The sequence below is a fragment of the Pelophylax lessonae genome (genome assembly GCF_965119305.1).
Source record: "Pelophylax lessonae genome assembly, chromosome: 8".
Classification (NCBI taxonomy): domain Eukaryota; kingdom Metazoa; phylum Chordata; class Amphibia; order Anura; family Ranidae; genus Pelophylax; species Pelophylax lessonae.
In genome coordinates this window covers 50,960,239-50,983,819 of record NC_138775.1, presented here as the reverse complement: position 1 = coordinate 50,983,819, position 23,581 = coordinate 50,960,239, and the positions used below count along the sequence as shown (strand labels likewise).

Sequence of the window (23,581 nt, the reverse complement as noted above, 5' to 3'; positions counted from 1 at the left end):
GGAGTAGTACAAAATAGTGTCCCTTGGTGTTTTCTGTTAGTAGGTAGTTTGTGAGTTTAAGGAGAGCAGTTTCAGTGGAATGTTGAGGGCAAAATCTGGACTGAAAGGGATCAAGAAGTTTGTTCTTAGTCAGATGGTCGCTCAGTCGGTTGTAGACCAATCATTCAAGGAGCTTGGAGGAGAAGGGGAGCAAGGAGATGGGGCGTAGATTGTGAAGAGTGGTGGGATCCAGTGGAGGACTTTTTAAGGATGGGTGTGACTAGCGTGTGTTTTAGAGAGTTGAGTAGGATGCCAGAAGAGTCAGAGGATGAGCGTAGCATGTGCAAGAAAGCAGGATCCAGGGGGCAGGTGGTTATATGGGTGTTAAATAAAAGTCCAGCAACCTCAGTAATACTAGCAGGGTTGAGCGAGGAAAGTAATGATTGTACCTGTGGACATGGGTTGTTAAGTGGGGGAGGTTTCTGCACATTTGAGATCTCCTCGCAAATTTTATCGATCTTATTTTTAAAGTGATTGGCGGTCTCCTGGGCAGTGAGTGGTGGAGTTGGTGGAGGACAAAGTAGAGAGTTAAAGGTAGAGAAGAGATGACAGGGAATACATAAGAATGTTTAAATTTGCTTGATAAAATAGGTTATCTTGGCAGTGAGGAGGCAGGATTAGTATTTTAGGAGGGCAGCTTTATATCAGTTAAAGTCTTCCAGGGACTTAGTCCTACGCCACAGGCGATCAAGACCACGGCCACATTTTCTGAGACTTCTGGTGTCGTCTGTTTGCCAGGTTTGTAGCTGTCGAGGCCGAATGCTGCGTGTAGTGAGGGGAGCGAGCTTGTCTAGGGAGGATGACAGTGAGCTGTTATAGATTGAAGTGCCTAGGTTGGGGCATGACAGGCATGAGATTTTTTTCATATAGATGGTTGGTAGCAGAGTAGAGAAAAAGAAGGGTTGAGGTGGCGAAGGTTTCTATGGGTAACTGTTAGGCAGTTGGAGGGAGAGGATGTGGAAGACAGGGAGAGAGCGAAACGAATAAGGTGGTGATCAGAGAGTGGGAGAGGTTTGTTGGAGATGTTGCATGGAGTGCAAAGATAAGAGAAGAAAAGGTCAAGGGTGTTGCAAGTGGAGTGTGTAGGAGACTGTATCCATTGCTTCAGGTCAAGAGATGAAGTTAGACTGAGAAGTTTAAAAGCAGTAGTAGTAATAGCATTAACAGGGATGTTGAGGTCACCAAGAATGTTTGGGGGGATTTCAGAAGAGAGAAAGTAGGGTAGCCAGGCAGAGAAGTCATCAAGGAAGGTTGATACCGGTCCAGGGGCTGGTAGATGACATTGATTCTTAAAGAAACAGGAGAAAATAGATTAATACAATGCACCTCAAAATAGGAGAATGTCAGAGCGGAGGTGGGGGAAGTACCTGATAGGTGCTGCATGGGGCTAGAAGGATTCCCACTCCACCCCCCTTCCATCCACTTGGTCTAGGGGAGTGAGTCCAAAGAAGGCCACCATGGGTGAGGGAAGCAGGAGAAGTCGCATCAGAATTATGAAGCAAGGTTTTGGTGATGGCGAGTATGTTAAAAGAATTTGTGATGAAGAGGTCATGGAGGGAGGAGAGTTTCTAACAGACAGAGCGGGCGTTCCAGAGGACACAGGAGAAGAGGAGGCTGGTTTCAGGAAGAAGACGAACAGAGACTAAGATCTGTGGGTAGCAGCTGCTGGCAGAGGGTGTAGGGTGGTGGGAGCATGGTGAAAAGCCAAATGGAGGCTCATGGTTTGGGGATATGTCACCAGAGCAAAGGAGAAGGAAGAGGGTGAGGGAGGTAATGTGGGAGTGTGATTTATAGGAAGGGACTTGCTCCAGAGTCCTGGAGGTTTTCTCAGTATGTGGATGTAAAATTAGCAAGGGTTGGTAGGAGCAGTAATAGGGAGAGGACAGAAGACAGGGTGATATATATATAAGCTGTGGAGTGGAGAAGAGGGGTGAAGGTGAGTGAGTTTGAGAAGAGAGGACACAACTGTCAGCAGGAGAGTGCATGTTACATAGTGTGAAAAGAGGTGAATAGAGAGACAGGGTCACCTGCAGCGTGTTTGGTGCTTGTTGGTGTAGTTTGCTGTGTATGCTCGCTTCGTACCATCATTGAAGTGCAGAGCTTGAAGTGCATATCACTTGTAGAAAGAATCACTTAGAGAAAGAAGCCTTAAGGAAAAATGCCCTGCAACGTGCTCCCCCAGAATGTGCTGACCCCTTAAGGGTGCACTAAATTTATACTGGTATAAGGGTGGGGGGTGGAAATTCGTTAAATAACCATGAGTGGATATAAGATGCCGAACAATCAGAGTGGACCTTTCACTTCTAAAGTCATACTAGTAAGAGGCAAGAGTGGCTATAAAGATAAGGTTTGCTCATAAAACACGTAAGACATTTCACAACAACAAAAACATAATGGTAATACACATAGGGCAACAGATGGAAAAGGCCACATACAAAAAAGCACAGACACATAGAGAGAGTAAACAGGTTCCAGTTACAGTTAAGGGCGGATGTCTTTCAGCAGCTTACACATACCAAAAAGCACAGACACATAGAGAGAGTAAACAGGTTCCAATTGCAGTTAAGGGTGGATGTCTTTCAGCAGCTTATACACACCTGTGAGGGACAGACATGTGTTCAGATGAAGCAGAGAGTAAATACACACTTTAGTATATAAGTCCTGTCACAAGGCCACTAAACAAAAACAAAAAAAGATATTGGTTCTTTAATGTTTTTGAATACCCAAGCATCTCTGGAAGAAGGGAAAGCTTAGAGAAACAGGGAACCACTGGACTAGATGACCTACCCCTCAAGGTGATTATGCCAAGTCTTATGACTGTCCTAAATCCAAACCTTCTTAGCAATAGCAGTGGGACATGGTTTCCAATGTGAAGAGAACCCACATTTTCCCTTCACAGTTGCTCTCAAGTATTTTCAGCAGATTGTTGTCAGTTGGAGACAATCTCTTCGTTGCTTAGCCCTATTACTGTCCAAAGGGCTTACCGGGGACATAAGTGTCTCTTTTTGGCGAGGATTAGTCAATATTAGACAGGAAAATATTATTTGCTGTTTTAGGCCACAAAACCCAAGTTCGTCCTTTAGCATAAATTAGGCTTTGACATGAGGTTATCCTGTTGCTATCCAACAGTATTTTAACGTGGTGTAGGTGATCTGGTTACTGCGCAAGCAGTTTTTACACCCCAGAGTATTGCCACAGTTGCTTTGGTTTGTAATGCACTAGAGTTTAAATATGAATTGAAGGGCACACCATAGCTCAATAGTCCAGATATAGTCTTTTCAATAAAGTTCAGACACATTTTCAAAAGGGTAGCCAACATGTTTCAAGGGTCCAAAAACAGTCCCTTCATCAAGGTTTGGAATAGAAGACAATATATAGGATTGATAATTAACAGGAACTTGGGTGGTATTTTCACAGCTGTGAGGATCTACACAAATCTTGTCAGCAGCTGGTTTAGAAGCCTAAACCAGCTGCTGACTTTCTCTGCATTGAACTGAATGAGCAACCTGTCTCACTTGAGCAAATTATTCACAACACAGCACAGAATGTACTCAGAGCTAGGAAACCTGCTGGCAGTAGATCAGAAAACAGACCTTCTGTTCAGTAAAGGTAACACATCATATTTCTCTTTTTTTCAGAGGCTGCTAGGACAAGAATATGTTGTAGTTATAATAAAGGAACCCAGGAAGTAATAGTGAGCAGTTGCTGCTTCCACACTCTCACATGGCAGAGTTCAGTGGGATGTGCGTTAAAAGAAATGAGGTCCATATTTATTATTAGACTAGCAAAAGTATGCCTGTTCTGTCTCTGTTGTATGTTAAATTCTCTGATTTATCCCACTTGGTACACTGCGTTGTACAAAAACACCTTTTGTTTTTTATAATGTTCTGGACTACCCAGCTCTATATTCTGTGCTGTAAAATATGTATTTATTACCATACCCCTATCACATTGTGCTGTCTGATTATGATTTGGATTGCCCCTTTCCATACATAGTGCTGTGACATGCTCCAAACTGCTTCAACTCTATAGACTTAGCCAGATGTGACATACGTTAGACTGCCCTATTCTACACACATGCAGTTCTTTATATACTTTACAACATGTCACTCTTAAAGTGGAACTTCACTTTTCCAATCAACATTGATTATTTTTAATGCTACTGGCATTAGTAAACATAGGAAAGTATGATATTTACCTGTTTTAAACTTCACTGTTCACATTTCTTTAGTTACTTCCTGGTTTCTTGCCTAGGCAAATGATGTCCTAAATCCCAAGAGTCTTAGGAGGAGAGGGGATGGTTTTCACAGCTAATCAGACTCACCTGTGTGCATGCTTGATTTAAGGGCAGATGGATTCCAGGAATTCAATTCTACACAAATAATTTGCCCTTACTCAAGATGGACACGGCCAAAGATGCTAGGGGGGTGTTTTTCCAAAGTGATTTCTCAACAAAACAAAGCATGGAGACATGGAGGATGGATGGGGGAGTTTGCTTAGAATATTAAAAGTGAATCAAATAGTGTTTTTGGTTTGTGGTGCTCAGAGGCAGTGAAGATCCACTTGAAGTCATCAAAAGGAACTTAAAATATAACTACGCTTTCACTAAAAATTACATGTACTGGCAAAAATGTTTACTTATTATATAACAAAACGCGTATGGCGACTTCCGTGACATGACGTAAGGACGCTGTACGCCACGGCCATCTTTTTAACATGTTGACACCCTTGTAATGTCTTTATTGAATGTAAGTGCATCTTATTATAATAAATTAGTTTGCTCAGCTTGTTTAGAATTACTGCACTTTTGTAGGACTTTATTTCTTTGAGGCTCGTTGCCTATGGGTTTATACGCTACTTCGGGAGTGCAGGTTTTCTGTACCATGAGTGTAAAGGGTGCCTGGAACTGGACACTGTGGTGGGGAACGCTGTGTATGCCTGGCTTGGACAGGAATCTCCCAATTCAAGCTTCTTATATTCTGTTTTTGACCTCTCTATAATCTGAGGGTCAAGACCATCTGGTAAACAGGATTGCCCCTTTTTTCCATGGTGGTGTCTGCACCTTTCTCACCTCAGTTGGCGTGGGGATTTTCTTCTACGTCTTCGCAAGCTGTAACGTTTGGACTTCATAATGTGGTGTTTCATAGAACTTTTTGTTGGCGCTGCACCCTTTTTTTACATATCTTTACTTGTTTCTATTAATTAAAGGGAGTAGACTTTGAAAGTCCTATGTTTTAATTTGATGAATAGTGTTATGTATTATATAAATTATAAACAGATCTTTGCTGCATCTGAGCACCACAAGCCAAAAAGATTATATAATACATTTTTATTATTCAAAGCAAACTCCCCATCCATCCATGTCTCCATAGTTTATTTTGTTGAGAAATCATTTTTAAAAATAACCTTTCTAGCATTTCTGGTCATGGACATCTTGAGTAAGGGCAAATGATTCATGTAGCATTTACTTCCTGGAATCCTGGAGTGTGCTTACCTGAAAAAAAAACCCTCCTCCTATCCTCCCCTCCTAAAGATTCCTGGAATTAATGACATCATTTGACTAGGCAAGAAACCAGGAAGTAACTGAAGAAATGTAAAAACAAAAGTTAAAAACAAGTAATTATGATATATTTTCCTATCCATTTACAAATGCTAGCAGCATGAGGATTTAAAATAATTAGGACCGCGTGGGGCCGCGCAGCATCATGATTGTCACCGGCTGTGTCCATTGTTCACTGTACTGGCCCTCTGCCAATACCATGTGACCAATGTAACCAATCACAGCAGGTCACATGAAAGTTGTACACAATGGATGGCTTCCTTTCAAGCTGTGATTAGTCAGTGTGATCACATGATACAGACAGGGCCAATCACAGCCTATCTGTACCATGTGATTAGCTCTTACCAATCACAGCAAATCACATAAAAAAAAAACTGATTGAATCGATTTCATTTAGTAAAATGCTTTCATATAGCAATGTAATGTAATGCACTACTATATGCAAAAATAATGTGTAAAAAAAAAAAAAAAAATACTGATCACTTACTCAGAGTAGTACAATGTTACTATGGTAACATGATATTGCTCTGGTCAAATTGTGTTAAAAAAAAAATATATATATATATATATATATATATATATATATATATATATATATATTAGTACTGTCACCAGTCAGTGTCCCTGATCATCGCTACACCCGTTATATGATTACGCTGTACTGCACTAGTGACAGTATGTAAAGAAAACATATTTTCCAAAAAAGTATGACAAAAAATGACAACCTCAGAAAAAAAGTCATGCCGATTACTAAATACTTTGGACTGTCTACTTTCCAAAAAAGGGACTTTTAGGAGATATATATATACTACCCAGACCTGACAAGAAATGAGACAGACTAAATAATATACACTGATTTGGGTTATTTTCACCAAAGAAATGTAGCAGAATACATGTTGGCCTAAATTCATGAAGAAAGATTATCTGCAAAATTTTATGACAGAAACAAAGAAAAACGTGTTTTTTTTTCAAAATTTTCAGTATTTTTTCATTAATCTAGCAAAAAATAAAAAACCCAGTGGTCATTAAATACCACCAAAGGAAACCTCTGTTTCTGTGAACAAAAGATAAAAATGTAGTTTGGGTACAGTGTTGCATGACCGTGTAATTGTCATTTAAAGTACAACAGCGCTGAAAGCTGAAAATTGGCCTGGGCAGAAAGTGGTAAAAGTACCCTGTTTTGAAGTGGTTAAAGAAATTAAAATAGAGGCTCCTTACATTCATAACAACATTTTGTTTTACCAGAAATAGCTTATTAAATATTTAGAATGAAATCATTTGAACATTGAATAAAATATAGATATTTTCATCAAACTGAAGAGTGCCCCACCGTGTGCTAACTCGGGCCCCCCTTATAACTCAGCGTAATGGAAACATCAAACAGTTAAAGGCTTGAATAAGGAAGCACACCTTGATCTAGTTACATATCCAGATGTCAAAAGACTTATGTTTGCTTATTCGGCAAAAGATTAACCATGTGTCTTGCAGCTTCCATAGGTGTCTAAAGATGCATGCATATGGGGGTGATATGCTGACAACAACTAACACCTAGATAGGTAGTGACAAGTGTCATATATACACAAGCTCCATTTAACAACTGAAATTGTTACCATTTAAAGAAAGGCAATTTAACTGTTTTTTGCCCAGCAGCTTACTTTTCTATCCTTTGAAGGGTTGACGGCTTTAAAGTCTGTCCTATCAAGTATGACATTTATGCATAAACATTTAAAAAATATAAATTATTTCTCTATAATAAAATCCAGGATTGTTGGAACTTAGTTCTTTTTTTAAATATAGAATAACTATTTTTCCTCTTTAAACATAAAAGTGAAGTCAGCGCCTTAAAATAACTCAATCAGCAGCTGGCAAACAATGTGATTATACAAACATAAAAAAACATATGAAAAATGTAGGTTGAATCACTTAAACATAAAAAATAGTGAACATAAATGTGCATAAAATGCAAAATATATATAATGAACTCAGTCCATAGAAAACTGCAAAAAAGTCCATATAAAATAATCAGTGCCAGGGAGAAAATGATCAATCCTCAACCAGTGGTTCTTCACCCAAAAACAGAAATGTGCACTCACCAGACCATGTTGCTGTCTTATTACGACAGCTAATGCGTTTTTATAGTGTAACGTCAGGTCTTGAGCCAAAAGCAAATCAGAAGAGAGGATATACACCGGAGGTAATTCCTTCAAATGCTCCAACCAGCAGGAAATTATATCAATAGGTATAAAAGAGAGAACATACTTTTCATAGTGTAATATTTATTAGCAAGCAACTTAAAATCAAGAAAAAAGCCAAAACTTTGGTCCAAGCTTCAGAACATCACTTACATGAAAAGCCACCAGAACCCACAATAGAGCTGGTATATAGAGAAGGGGGAAAAAGCGCCTCTTGAGTGCGGTATACAATTTATTAACAAGAAATTATAGTAGTGACTCACATCTCAATACTCATTGATGTGTGTGGCGTGGTGTTGTTGTCCGGTGGCTGGGGGCCTGCTCTTGTTCTTATCCGGTCTGATAGTCCGGGAGAGGTCCGGGAGCTTTTCCTGACGACTTCCGGGTTGACTCGGTGGAAGAACTGCGGTGAGCTTGAGCGGCGGCCTGCAGCGTCTGACGTCACTTGCGGTGAGTGCAATGTGGGCAATCCGGGCATATGTTTTTATCATATCAATTTTACTATCTGTTCCCACTTGCAGCCCTTAAAGTGACTAGCACCCCCTGTGAGTGCCTAAAAACACTCTCTACCACAATAGAGCTGGTGGCTAGGACCTCTGGCATGTAATTACATTTCTGTTCTTGGGTGAAGAACCACTGGTGGAGGATTGATCATTTTCACACTGGCACTGATTATTTTATATGGACTTTTTTGCAGTTTTCTATGGACTGAGTTCATTATATATATTTTGCATTTTATGCACATTTATGTTCACTATTTTTTATATTTAGGCACTGCAACCTACATTTTTCATATTTTTCCTCTTTAGTTTACTGAAAAATGCCAAAATAATTAATACATTAGGTGCAGAATAATTATTATTTTGTAGGGGTGTATTTTGTTTTTTTTCCTGTAGCAGTTATTATTTAATTATTGTCATATGTCAGTTCTGTAGTTCTGTCTGTCTTCTGTCCTTGAGGGATAATTCTTTTACAGTTTTTACATTATTTTAATTAACAGACAATAATGAATTAAATATTTTTTTTACATAAAGCCAAATGACTGAACCTACCTCACAATTCAGTCCTGTTTGTAACCCTTAAGGACTGAAGCCTTACGTGGGTGATAAAAGCTCTTTTCATACAAACAAATCAGATATGTGACTGTGCACAAATGCATTATACTTTTCTGTCAAAATTCTTGTCACAATGCAAATTACTTGTCTGAGAGGCTTTTGATGATAGTAGGCACTTTCCAGCTTCTGGGTAAGAATGTGCTGGAGGCTCTGGATCCAAAGTGGTTGTACTCTAGCAGTGTAGAATATAGGAAGTGGAATACAGGGATTTATGATAGGCTAAGGCCTCTGGGAGGTGCTTTGTACAAAATCGAAGAAATTTAGAAGAGTAGAAACACCACACCAGTGGTCGAGAATCCAAATATTTCAACATACTTTATCCAAAAGAAACAAGCTAAAGCATTTTGAGATTTCATTCCTAAATTAGTTGTTGAAGCTTGCTTTCCCAAATGTATTTATATTCTATTTTTTATTTTAAATTTAAAGTGGTAAAAATATTGCAACTCACAACTGTTGGTGGGTGCTTCTTGTCTTGGATTTTCATGCTTTTGTGTTGCAAAAGATGAAGAGGTTCTCTTGAGCTAGAACTAAAAAATGGAATACCACCTGGGATTTGGAGAAGTGCAAAAAATGAGGAAGAAGGGCTAGGCTTTCCACTTGTAGACAGACTAAGAGGCATAGGGTAATAATTTATATGTCTAATGGGAAAAAAACGTCACTGATAAGCTGTATTCTCAGCCAAGGGTTTTACAATGTCCAATTGTAGCCTAAAGGAGTAAACAAGCACCTAAACGTTAAAGAGCACATTAATGATTCCGTTTTTTTTTTATTCAACCAGCGGGCTGAATAAAAAAACTGACCCGATTTGATTCCCCCATCCACATATTTGAGTTAAATGCAAGTAACGTGGCTCCAGGTGAGTCTGCTGGGCTGAAAGTGAACAAACATCCAAACCGAGGTGCACGCCCTGCCACTGCTGCAGAAAATTATGGATGAATGGATGAGGAATTGGCTGCACTCCCGTGAGATGCAATTTCAAAAATGTTTATTCAGGAGAAAGCAAAAAAATAAGCACAGATGGCGCAAGGCTTACAGCAGGGGACAAAAGGTAACACATATCACAAGACTTGCGTGCTTTGTCAAAACCAACATATTCGAGTTGTATGGGCTCCTGCTGAACTATTGTTTATTGATGACGGAGAGACTGTCAGAATACACTGATCGGCACCGTCAGCTATAGTCAGCGCTGCTGATCAAATGGCATTTACCTAACAGGCGGGTTACAGATGTCCCTCTACCGATTCTAACCATTGTCCCCATATAGTACATGGATGGAAATTCGGCCATTCCCTGCTGAACCCGCCAAGTTTTGATCCATGTTTGGCCAGATTTAGAAGTAAAGATAATCCTTTGGGGGCAGTTTTGTCTTCAGTTAATTTTTTTTTCTTTTTGCATAATCACATTTTATTGATTTTCAAGCAGAATAAAAGGAACATTACAAGTGAAAACATATAATGTACCACAAGACATGTACATAACACGCAATATAGCTTAATAAACGAAGTGTTTCTGAGGCCATCTTATCTTCCACAGTACTAAGAAACTTTGGGGAGAGTACATCAATACAACATGTATGAACATCCCATTTACAGTCAGGGTAGCTCACTAACTGAAACCCACCAGAGATCTATAATTAAAGAAAAAAAAAAGGAAGGATAAGAGAAGGAAAGAGTAAGAAGAACGTATTATCTACTTAACTTTTCCCCAAGTATGGTAAATTCAGATATGGGAGCACAGTCTTCAGCTCAATTTTACTTACAAACGTAAAGATAAAACACAAAACTTTTGGCTTGGTATTATTTCTGACAGCTTGTAAATATAACTAAGAACCATACCGAACAGGCAATGCAATGTCTCTGCCTGGCTTTTCTTCAGTCCTGAAGTTTAAGTGCTTGTTTATTCTCTCTACTCTTTTATGGTACTGGAGAAGGGATGCTTTCATTACAGACTCCTTGGAGGTATATTGTTTTGTGACAAATTCTCTTTAAAAGGACAATTCTGCTCTGTCATTGGGGTTGATTTACTAAAGGAGCAGAATATATTGACTTTTCAAAGTGGTTTTTCATTTAGCTTAGTGAATGGGGTAAAGCAGAAAATAAATTCACTTTGCAAAGAATACTTAATCATGTGCAAGAAAAAATTAAAAAAAGAAGATGATTTTTTTTGTACATAATTGGATAATTTAGGTCTGTGCATCTTCACCTCATTCACTAAGCTAAGTGAATTTTCACTTTGCGAAGTGAGCATTCTCTACTCCTTTAGTAAATCCGTATTCACTCTTCATATGCAAATTCCTAAAGCCTATGTAGCTGCAAAAAACATGGGGAGGTCATTCTTGTGTAAGTAGTAGAATTTCAAGACCCTGTGTGGCAAATGAACACCCTCTTTGTTGTTGGCTTAGGAGCAAGTTGGGAAATACAAACTTTCATTAGTATATGCTTACCTTATTATTTCACAGAATTATAACTGTTAGAAAAGAAGGTATGAGCTCACCAGCCTCTTTTGACTTCACATGGAGCCATCTATGTTGCTTACATGGGTTTAGTACTTATAGATACTTTGACAAACACTTGTATCCACCAAAGAGAACAACTGTTTGTTTTCTAAAATTTGCATGTAAACCAAAAATTCTCTCAAAAAATCAATTATGTTCACACAAACACATTTTATAGAGGTGTAAAATAAAATAATAGCAATGAAGTATTATAGTTAAAGTGGTTGTATCCTCAAAAAAAACCCCTGCAGGACAAAGGCATAATGAGCTAGTATGCATCGCATACTAGCTCATTATTAAATACTTACCTTAGACCGAAGCCCCGACACGGTTGCCTGGACACCGATGAGGCAGACGACATCTTCGCTCGGTGTCTCTTCCGGGTTCGGCGGCTCCAGCGCTATAAGTGGCAGGAGCCACGATGACGTCACTCCCGCACATGCGCGCAGAAGTTCACTTTACGGCAAGGAGCCGACAAGGAGCTCTGAAGGTCCGCCGGACCTTTAGAGCGCATGTGCCGCTGGTATCAAGGGCGAATATCTCCTAAACTGTGCAGGTTTAGGAGATATTCATTTTACCTACATTTACCTTATTATAGGCTTACCTGTAGGTAAAAGTTAAAAAGCAGAGTATACTACCACTTTAATGTTTTTAAATTGACTAGAAAGTATTGAAGTCAGAAGCTCAGTATTTACAATTACAATTTTCACCAAAAGGTCAGCAATGGCAGCCTTCATGCTTTACTTAAGACATGCTTTCTTTGTAATGTACATGCATTAAACTAAAAGCTAATACAGGGCCACTGGTATGCTTTAGCTAGCACCTCCAAATACTTGCACATTGGTGCAGCTTTCATTCAGGGAACCCCAAGGGCTGGTTTCATGTACCTTGAAGGAGTGCATGAGATAACAAGGGCAGACTCTCATACTGCTCCAGTCCGAACAATCCTGGATATGGAGACATAGAGTGTAGGGACAATAGAATGGAGTGAGTGCTGCCTAGTGATTTTGATTCCATATGAACTTTGAAAGCGGAGTTGTCAAAGGATTCAAAGTGACGAGGAGATGTATTTCACTGTTGAGATGGGTTTTAAACACAATTCAGGGTCAGTAATAGGCAGGAAATGCAGTGCCATGTCATTGGGCAGAGACAGAGTCAGAGATGGAAATAGTCAGTAACTTGCTGACAGCAAAGTGTTAGTGAGTTCAGCAGGCAAAATGTAGTCTGTAAAACACACTAAGATCAGTATTAGAACAGTTGACCAGAGAAAAGTTGAAGACTGGTCAAGGAACAAGCCACTAACAGAAATCAAGATTGCAGAGTCAGAATGCAGGGTCAGAGACCACAGAAGTACTGTTGAAGACCTTTCAGCACTGAGGCTTGGCAGGGTTTAGCTTAAATAGCCTGCACTGCACCACTGTGAGCAATATGCATACATACATGCTCATGAAAATACATGTGGCTGTGCAGAGGCACACAGCTGCACCCCTATTCTACTTGCACAAACACAAGTGCAGATGTTCGAGCTAGGTCACAGCTTAACAGACTGGCTGATCTTTCTGACAGCTGGGCCATTCTGGTATGCAAGTTTCATCCAGCTCCTGTGGTCAAGTGTCAATATGTTTCCCCACACTTCTCCTTTGCCTCACTATTGGTCCATCATTGCAATAGACAACTACACTGGCCAATTGTAAGGTGGGGGGGGGGGAAGAAATGCTCTCATCTACAGTTGTTAGTTGGAATTTATTTATTGTACAGTAATTCCCCTACATATGAACCTTCAAGTTGCAAACTTTCAAAGATGTTTTTCTCTTACGTCCTCTGACAGTCGCCGCCCCTCATATAGTCTTCACCAATGGGTATTGACCTCTTATCCACAGGAGTAAGCTAGGCAGAATATTTTGTTAAAAAAACACAAAACTTTGCATAGACACACCAACAGGGGGCTGTCCCTCTGGTCCAATACCCCCGGCTAGCCTCATTCCCAATTCAGTTTGTCTTTTGCCTAGCTTAGGAGTAGGCAGACTTCCCTGTGCTGGGGCTACAGTCTCAGCCTTTTTCTCTGTTTTATTACATTATATTTTCTGCTAAGTGTGTTTTTTCTTTGCACTACTCTCACTACTTTTTATTTGTTCCTGCGCTTAGTTAGTCAGACTTCGGAAGACTACAGCGTTTGCGGAGCTGGGAATCGGACTGGTTGTACTAGAGCCTTATGGAATCCCAGCCCACCATTGAGCGTTTAGCAGGCTATGCGTACGCCCTGGCCTCACAAACGACCTGTCCCTGTCCTCAGGGACAAAGCCCGCAAAGTAGCCACTTCGCAAGGATACGCCGTGTGTGGCAAACATCCTGTTTTTGGCTGACGGCACCCCCACCACCCGGGGTGGGAGGCTTCCCGTTGCAGAGTGGCACCCACAAAATTGCATGGATAAGTGAGTACCATGCTACCCCCTCTGTCTGTGACATTGTATGCTGGGTGTGTGTGTGTGGGGCCTTCTCTCCTGAGGATGGCAGTCTGGGTAGAGTCTGTGTGCTTCCCCTCATGTCTGTCCGTGTGGTCCCTGTGTCTCCCTTACGGTCCCTGCTGGGGTGCTATCTGCGGTCATACCGCACTGTGGGGGGTGTGCGGGGGTCCCTGAGCCCCTTGGGAGTGTGTGGGTCACTTTGGGGTACAGACATGGTTGTTGGGGTCCGCCGCGCTGTAAGATTCGCGGGGCCGCCATTTTGGATGTGGCCAGTCAGCTCTGGCTTCAGTTCAGGGCAGTCAGCAGCCATTTTCTAGTGTAATTCGCGCCCTTCGGGCGCCATCTTGCGTGTGGCACTGTGTTTTATACAGGGCTCGGCGGCCATTTCCCGAAGCCTCCCCATTACTTTCTATTGGCGGCCATTTTTGATTTGTTCAGGCCGCTGTTGGGCCTCTAGCGGAGGACATCATTTCTTTCATCCTGACGATCCGATCGTGCTGGGAGTGCGGTAACACTTCTGGGGGGCTTGTGTGCTGTTTTTTTTGGGGTACTACCTTGCTGGCAACGTTGTATAGGTGCCTTAGCACTAAAGACTTGTCATTATTGCGGTACATTGCGGCGGAACCACCGCTGTCACGTGTATTAAAGGGCCAGCGCCATACACATTTGTTATCAGTGGGTATGGAGTCCCAGGACAGCAAATTCCCCCCAGCTCTGGTGGAGGGATCAGGTACGCCTAAATCCTCTGCCATGGGCTCCTTTACTGTGCACTTGCGACTTTGGCGTCTAAGTGGATCTGTTGATGTCGGAGCGGACCGCTAGAACATGGCCCAGACTGTTTCAGTCTTCTGATTCTAAACTAGATATGGTTGCCACGGACTGTGTGACCCATGAAGGGTCTCAGTCTTCTCATTCAGACGGGGAGGTGGTGGAGGATGATGAGGTGAATGATTCCCCCGCTGAGTCGGCCAAAGACACTTAGAGGATGAGCCCCATCCACCGGGTAAGCGGTCATCTTTTGGGACCCGCAGAAAACCCATAAAGCGGCTCAGGTATATCCCTGTCCCGCTGATTTTTACGAAACGGTGAACGAACAATGGCACAATTTAAAGCGCACCTTTGTGGTACCTAAGCGGTTTCTGTGCCGTTGTCCCTTTGCGTCTCCAATGGATTCGCACTGGACTGTGGCCCCTACGGTGGTCCACACGGTATCCAGATTACACAAGGCCACTCTGATGCCCATGGAGGCTTATCCGGTGCTTGGAGACCCCGCGGTTAGGCGGGTGGAATCTCTTGCCCACCACTCCTATGTGGTGGCAGCTTCTTTGCTGAAGCCCATGTTCGCCTCAGTGATGGTCTCTCAGGCTGTGGTGGAGTGGATTAAGGTGCTCAGACGCACCCTTGTGGCTGATTCCGCCCCTCCTGCTACTTTGGAGATGGTGGACCACATTGTCAGGCGTTTTTTTTTATGCCTGTGTGATGCGGCCTTGGATGAGGCCCCTTTAGCCTTACGCTTATTTGCTGTCGCAGTGATAATCCGTCGCCTTGTGTGGCTGTAGAGCTGGTCGGCCGACCAGACTTCCAGGGAGACTGTGTCTGACATCCCTTATGCAGGGAATCGCCTTTTTTGGGGACCCCCTGGACGGGTTGGTGAAGGGGATCACTGGGGGTACAAAGCACTCTGCTGCCCAATGTGTCCAAAGGTAAGTTTTCTGCGTAAGCGGGAACCTTCCCTTAAACCTAATCAGGGGTCCTTTTGTGCCTTTCAGGCACATGACATGGGTGAATCCTACTTCAGGCCTCTGGTGGCCAGAAGCAGCCTTGGGCGATAGTGCCCACCCTGGCATGGCAGCCCCGTCCGCCATTCAGGACAGAGGGGTTCAGGAACTCATTCGGTCGGGGTACAAGATCGAATTTCGATCGTGCCCAGCAGACAGATTCTTTCCCTCAAATCTTCATTTGACCCCAGATCGTTTCTAAGATCTCCAACGGGCGGTTCAGGATCTCCTCGCCCAGGGGGTGATCGTCCCGGTGTTACATCGGGACAGGTTTTCAGGGGCGTTTACTTGAATCTGTTCACGGTGCCCTGAAAGGGTGTCCGATTCTGGACCTACAGTTTCTAAACCGCTTTGTGTGGGTTCAAACATTCCGCATGGAATCCCTCTGATCGGTGGTGGCCTCTCTGAGCCCGGGAGATTCCTGGCTTTTATTGACCTCAAGGATGCGTTTCTATACATCCTTGTATTCGAGGGTCATCACAGGTACCTCCGATTCACAATCGTGGAGGAGCGCTATCAGTTCGTGGCGTTACCGTTCGGTCTCGCTTCGGCTCCAAGGGTATTTACCAAAGCTTTGGCTCCTGTTCTGGCCCTGTTGAGGGTGCAGGGGATCGCATTCCTTGGATATCTGTACGATCTCCTGTTAAGGTCGAGTTCCAGTTCAACTCTGTTGCGCGATCTGTCAACCACGGTTCAAATGCTCCTGGAGTTCGGGTGGGTCATCGACTTTAAGAAGGCGACATTGCTCCTTTCTGTTCGTCTCCCTTATCTGGGAATGGTCCTGGACTCCGCCCATGCAAGAGTTTTCCTGCCGGAGGACATACTCCGGACTCTGCTGAACGAGGTCAGGTCACTCAATCCTCATCACTTAGGACCCGCATGCGGTCCGTAGGGTTGATAGTGTCAGCCTTCGAGGCGGTCCCATTTGTACAGTTCCACATGCAATCTCTGCAAGCGGAGATCCTAGCCAGGTGGGACAGGCATCCTCAGTCATTGGACAGGAGGATATCTTTGAGCCACTGGGTCAGAGCGGACCTTCTGTGGTAACTCCAGTCTCCGGCTCTGACGGAAGGGAAATCCTTCCGGACGTTGTTTTGAAAGGTGCTCACCACGGTCGCCAGCCTGTCGGGCTGCGGTGTCGTTCTGGGCAAATTGTCTGCCCAGTGCACTTGGTTGGAGGAGGGATCCTCCCTACCGATGCATGCCTGAGAACTGAGAATGATCAGACTCTGTTTGCTCCGTTGGAGGGATCGTCTTCAGGGCCACCCTGTGCGGGTGCAGGCGGACTACACCACTACGGTATCGTACATGAATCACCAAAGGGGCACCAGGAGTGCCCGGGCAGCCAAGGAAGTGGCCGAGATTTTGCCTTGGGCGGAGATGCGGGTCTCGGCGCTTTCAGCAGTTCACATTCCGGGTATGGAACATGGGCAGGCCGACTATCGGAGTCGCCAGACCCCAGACCAGGGGTAATGGTCCCTATACCCGGAGGTGTTTTCAGATACTGTGTGCGTGATGCCGCGCCTCCTCTAAACAACTAGGTGGGAAGGCTCGTGGGAAGAACACGCGATCCTCTGGCAGCTGCCTCAGACGCGCTGGTGGTGCCTTGGAATCAGTATCGCCTTATTTATGCCTTCCCCCCGATTCAGTTGTCACGGTTCCTTCGCAGGTTGGTCTCGGAACCGAGGTCGGTTGTCCTGGGGGCCCGGACTGGCTGCGCCAGTCTTGATATGTGGACGTCATGCAAATAGTCGTCGAGCCTCCCTGGCGCCCTTACGAGACGATCTGTTGTCTCCAGGGCTGTTCTTCCATCCTGCTTTACAGTCGCTGGCCTTGACGGCGTGACTGTTAACAGCCAGATCTTGAGAGATCGGGGTCTCTCGTCGGAAGTCACTCCTACCTTGCTTAGAGCTAGGGAGGCCTCATCCGGTAAGATTTATTATCATACCTGGAAGGCTTGCTTCGCCTGGTGCGAATCGCGGGGGTTTCCATCCTCGCTACTTTTCGGTGGCAAGGGTGTTAGCCTTCCTGCAATCCGGTGTGGACCTACGTTTTGCACTGCCCACTTTTGAGGGTCAGTTATCTGCGCTGGCCATTCTTTCCAGCGCCCTTTGGCGTCAAATTCTTTGATCCGCACCTTTATTCAAGGGGTGCGTCATTTGGCCCCCTGGGGGGCGCCCTTAACCCCTTGGGACTTGAATTTGGTTCTGTCGTTTTGCAACGTCCTCCCTTTGAGAACATCCGGGAGCTTCCTCTGCTTGCACTGTCACGGAAAGTTGCCTTTCTGGTGGCGATCACATCTGCTTGCAGTGTGTCCGAGTTGGCGGTCCTATCTTACCGCTCCCCCTACCTGGTGGTTCATAGGGATGACGTGGTCTTGCGACCTCATCGATCCTTCTTTCCGAAGGTGGTGTCTGATGTCCATCTCCATGAGAACATTGTTTTGCTTTCGCTGTGTGCGAATCCTACGCATTCTATGGAGTTTTGGTTTGCATTCCTTGGATGTTGTCAGGGCGATCAGGGTTACCTGTCGTCTACTGAATCCTTCAGAAGGTCGGATTCTCTTTTTTGTCCTTCCTGAGGGTCTCGGAAGGGTATGGCTGTGTCTGCGGCAACCGTTCCTGTCTGGTTCAGACGGACGATTGTACAGGCTTATTCGCCTAGGGATCGGGTTCCGCCCTTCCCTGTCACGGTGCACTCTTCGGAGCGGAGGGTGCGTTTTGGGCCTTTCGCCATCAGGCGTCGGTGTCCCGGATGTGCAATGCGGCAACCTGGTCGTCCCTGCACACCTTTACAGAGTTTACTAACTTGATGTTTCGGCATCGGCAGATGCCTCCTTTGGCCGCAAAGTTCTGTGTGCGCCAGTACTTTGGGGGAGACATGGCGTTTTTAGCTTCAGATAAGGTTCCTTTATCTGACCTTGGGTGCTTCGTTACCTTGAGACGGTTGCGTTTCCCACCCCTCATGTCTACGCTGCTTTGGGACATCCCATCGGTGAAGACTATATGAGGGGCGGCGACTGTCAGAGGATGTAAGAGAAAACGGAATTTTTGTAAAATCTTACCGTAAAATTCCTTTCTCTGAGTCCTCTGACAGTCGCCGCCCCCGCCCCTCTTTTGGGGTTCATGGACTATCTACTGCTTGTTACCAAACTGAATTGGGAATGAGGCTAGCCAGGGGTATTGGACCAGAGGGACAGCCCCCTGTAGGTGTGTCTATGCAAAGTTTTTTGTTTTTAACAAAATCTTCTGCCTAGCTTACTCCTGTGGATAAGAGGTCAATACCCATTGGTGAAGACTATATGAAGGCCGGCGACTGTTAGAGGACTCAGAGAAAGGAATTTTACTGTAAGATTTTACAAAAATTCTGTTTTTTCCATTTAACCCAGTGAGCTGAATGAAAACAAACTGACAGATCACCGTACCAGCACAAGCAATGTTGGTGCATCAATCTCCCCCTGGCAGAACACACTGATTAGCGCTCGCAGCCTTTGTCTGTAAGCACTGATGTTTGTTGGACTTACAAACAAGTTGGGCTTATGAGCAAGCTCCCGGAATGAAACTCGTTCATACGTCGGGGACTTACTGTATACGTAATAACACTTTCGATTCTTGATCCAGGGAGAATCCAATTCCATGGGATCAGGAAGACATTTTTAACCCCACTGCAGCAAAGTGGACCATATTTTATATGGGTTTTGTTTGCTTTCCTCTGGATTAACTATGGGTTTAGGGTTCTGGAGGGTGCAGGTTTTTAGGTAATTGAATTATTTATTTATTTTATTTTTTGGTTGAACTTAATAAATACTATTTTTTTTCAACCTAACCATGTGAATACCAAAGTACCCCAGTTTTTGAGGCTCCTGTGACTTTTAATAAATCTGGTTTATATAATATTTCCAGCACGTAGTTTAGAGCTTATTAAAAGGTCAGTTACTGAAGTGACGTAGCAATGAACATACATATTTATGTAATGACTTTGCCATTTTCAAGGCTATTCATTATCTTTTATTGAAGTTACAAATTCATTATCTTTTATAATCAGGTAACAAAGATTTCATAATATTGAAAATATAGTATAGCTTAAAGACTGTACTTCTCAGTTTTGCAACTACAAATGAATGTTGCATGTTTTAAATAATTTGCTAGTAAAAATGTGGTCCACCTATAGCTAAGAGTACCAAAATTTGCTTATCATGAAGGTCTTAACATTCCATGCATACAGCGACTTTTTTTTCTTTCCTTTAATGGTTTGAATTCTTTGGAATTCTCAACTTACAAAGCAGTTGATGCCAGTATTTTAAGGCTTTCAAGGGTTAATATCACAGAACTGTCACCTCGTTAAACAAGTCACTAATAAGTTATGCCTGTTGGGAACGTAAATAGGTTATAGTGGTGCCATGTGGAAAGCTGCAAATAAAATCTACAGTTACAGTGAAATTGGTGTGAAGAGAGGATTTTAGAACATCTCCTATACTATCAATGTATCATGTTAATTTTCACCTAATTTAGCCCCAGACTTTATCATTAGCTTCTAATTGTGCTTTAAAACGAGCTAGGAAGTAAGTAATCCAATGAGTCAACCCAATGATCTTCAAGTCAATAGCAATTTAATACTGCAAGAACATATATACCAGTTATAAGAATTTCATTATTTTGTTGTATCTCTGAATTTATTTATGTATCTATTTTTGTATCCTGTTTAGAAAACATATCGCGATTTCCGATTACAAGGTGTCCTGGACTCCACATTAAACAGCAAGACTTATGATACCGTTAGGAATCGGTTAACAGTGGAGGAAGCAACGGCTTCCGTTAGCGAAGGAGGCGGGCTTCAAGGAATTACAATGAAGGACAGTGACGAAGAAGATGAAGAGGATGATTAAATATATGAAAATAGAGGCTCAATGGGATGTAGCCACCCCAAGTCCCCAGTGCATGTCTGTTAGCCACATTAGGGAATTTTCTGTCCGCTCCAACTGCCCATAAAAACTCTACCAATACGATTATCATTCTAGCTGTGTAATTTAAAAAATAAATAAATACCTGAACGCACTACATTTGGTTCATAGGTTTCCTATCTTCAAATCTATAGGTTCATGAGCAATATAGAGCACCATTGTTTAATACTGTTAATTGATCTATATAGGAAACATGCTAAATATGTCCCTGTTCTCAGCAAAAATATCCAATGCTTCATTCCTGTAATGTATATATGTTGATGGTAAAATTGTTGTGCCTATGAGTGAGTAGTTATGTCATTTTTGTCGCGTGGATGCCACCCGCTCATCATAAACCAAACAAAATCTAAAGGTTTTGTTTTCAAAGAAGAGGCTACACCCAACGAGGTTTAACTATGGCAATCCATTCAATTCCGATTTCAGCTCATCCCGAATTCTAAGTCATACTCTTTTACTTGAACATCCTGTTAGTTAACTAGAGGTTACATATCAGCGGATTAGTATTCCAAAAAAAAACTACAACTGTTCTACTTGTCGTAGATATGAGACATCCGAAAACTGAACAAGCTACTGTTGAAAAAAAATATATAAAACAGTTTTATGTTTATGTCTTCACTTTAAATGTTACATTTTGTTTAGGTTTTAATAAAAGTGTATGTAAAAAAACACAAAAAAAAGACAACTTTAATAACAGACTTAGACTATAAACTGTGTTTATAAGACTATACAATACTTATTTCCGTAGATTGTAACCTTAATTTACATTATTTTGTGTTTCACAATTGTTTTTATATCTGCCATGTACATTGCATTTTGACCAGTAACTGCATGTCAACAGGGTCCCTCAAGAAGCTTTTTATCTGTGTAAAATAGTGGATCCATCTTGCTTTTGCCTTACAAGAGCCTACAGTTGTAAAAGTGTAAGGACTGTGGCTTCTCAATAAATAACTATTCAGATGTCCTAAGAGTAATGTTTTTTTCTTGGTGAGGGTTTAAAAGATTGAAACAAAAAAATGGCATTTGTGAAATTTCTAATATCAATGCCTTCTCAGATGGTGTACAACTGCACATAAAAACAAAATAAAGTAGACGTGTAACAAATGATGACCAATTACACAATTTTTTATCACTTGTTTATTAAAACAGACTGCTATCGGCAGCAAGCTTCTTGTGCCGTGGCTGATATTGCTTTCAGTCAGCCCTAAAGCAGGGATGCTCAACCCCTTCAAGAGCAAGGACCACTTAAGTTCTTTGGTAACTGGTCAGGGGCTACAATAAAATTAAATGGTTCAGAATTTAAAATGTTTATTTTGAATAGCAGAATGAAGATTTTAAACAACAATCAAGATCATCATTTTCTGTGGGACCAATCCCTGACTGATGTTTTACCTGCTGTTTAAAAACAATCACAGAAAGAAAACTAACAGGTAGACCAGATTGGACCAATCCTGTAAAAGGGGCATAAGGCTGCTTTCACACTGTTGCACTGTGGTTTACCCACACTGTGAGAGCAGCCCAGTGCACATTTAGTTTTTCTATGGGTTAGCTGCCCTTTGCCATATGCGTCTACTATATCTTGCAGTTGTGGTGCACTTTCTGAAAGTGCACCAAAACTCCAGGAGCTGCCGTTCCGCCATCCCAGAGTAGGAGATCGTGGGCCACATAAGATGACTCCACTGGCAACCTGTTGAGTACCCTTACCTTTAAAGCCCAATTAAAGCCTCCCACTTTTTATCTTTTTATAGTCCTGTACCCTGGTATGTTATCACTTTTGCTTGGAAATACCTTTTTACTCTCAGGAAGAGTGCTGCTTGCTCCCATTCCCCTCAGTGTTCTCTCCTGTCAAAGCTGAGTAACATCTACACCGTGTAACACAATGTTCTTCCACAGATTGATAAAAAAGGGAATAGGTATCACTAAACAAGTGTGAATTACTAAGAGCAGCGGGCCTTTTCTGTTACTAAAAACAAGGTGATTTGCTTACCCAAAAAAAAAGAAAAACATGTGTCCCTTCAAGCTGCTGAACACACAATGTCCCCGGATATCTAAGAAGCAATAAATATAAGGTACTTAAAACAAAATCCACACACCTGCGCAAACCCAGAAAAAGTATTTATAATAAAATACCCCACAGAAATGAATATATAAAGGTGAAATGTCAAATATCAAAAAATGCAATAGGATGTGTATGGGTTGGGAGCTGCTCGTTACTAGACTTAAAATAATTGTATGACTCAATCAACCAAAAATAAACCACACTCTCATAAACGCCACAAATAATTAAAGTGTCATCAAATCATAAATGAACATGCAACTAAAGAAGTCCATTAAAAAAAGAAAAAAAAAAGGAAAATTAAAGTGTTCAGTGCAAAGAAACTCTAAAGATGAAAAAATGATAAAAAAAATGACATAAAAAAATAAACTGTGATCTTCCTCTCCACCAGATATGCAACACAGCACTCTCACTAGAGATCTATGACCCTTTTTGTTCAAAGGAAGTCACAAAACACTTTATAGGTCCCCAACTGACAATCTCTTACACCAAACTGTGAAGTTCAGCTCTCGAATCCATCCAGCAGAGAATCCCGTCCATATGGATAAAGAGATACCAGCATAACAGATACCAGTCTCCTAAAGGCACAGGAGGGCCAATAAAAGTGTGCTGGTATCCATTTATTAGTATGTACAGGATTCTCTGCTGGATGGAATAGAGAGCTGAACTCCACAGTTTAGTGTAAGAGACCACCAGTTGGGAACCTATAAAGCATTTTGTGACTTCCTTAGAACAAAAGGGGTCATAGATCTCTGGTGAGTGTACTGTGTTGCCTATCTGGTGGAGAGCACAATTTCTTTCTTGATATCTTTTTTTATCATTTTTTCATCTTTGGAGTTTCTTTGCACTGAGCACTTTAATTAGACTTTTTTTATGGGCTTCTTTAGTTGCATGTTCATTTATGATTAGATGGCACTTTTTTGTG

The 23,581-nt window shown here is 42.3% G+C and overlaps 1 protein-coding gene across 7 annotated transcripts in view; it reads left to right on the top strand.

The window, feature by feature from the left end:
* The window catches only part of CADPS (calcium dependent secretion activator), a 706,678-nt gene extending 685,114 nt beyond the window's left edge, over nucleotides 1-21,564 (top strand). For all 7 annotated transcript variants that reach the window (XM_082264950.1, XM_082264948.1, XM_082264947.1 and 4 more), the window contains one exon: nucleotides 20,349-21,564. In XM_082264950.1, the coding sequence (XP_082121076.1) occupies nucleotides 20,349-20,528 (180 nt within the window). In that variant the 3' untranslated portion in view covers nucleotides 20,529-21,564. The remainder of the gene's footprint in view (nucleotides 1-20,348) is intronic.
* Nucleotides 21,565-23,581: the final 2,017 nt, after the last annotated feature.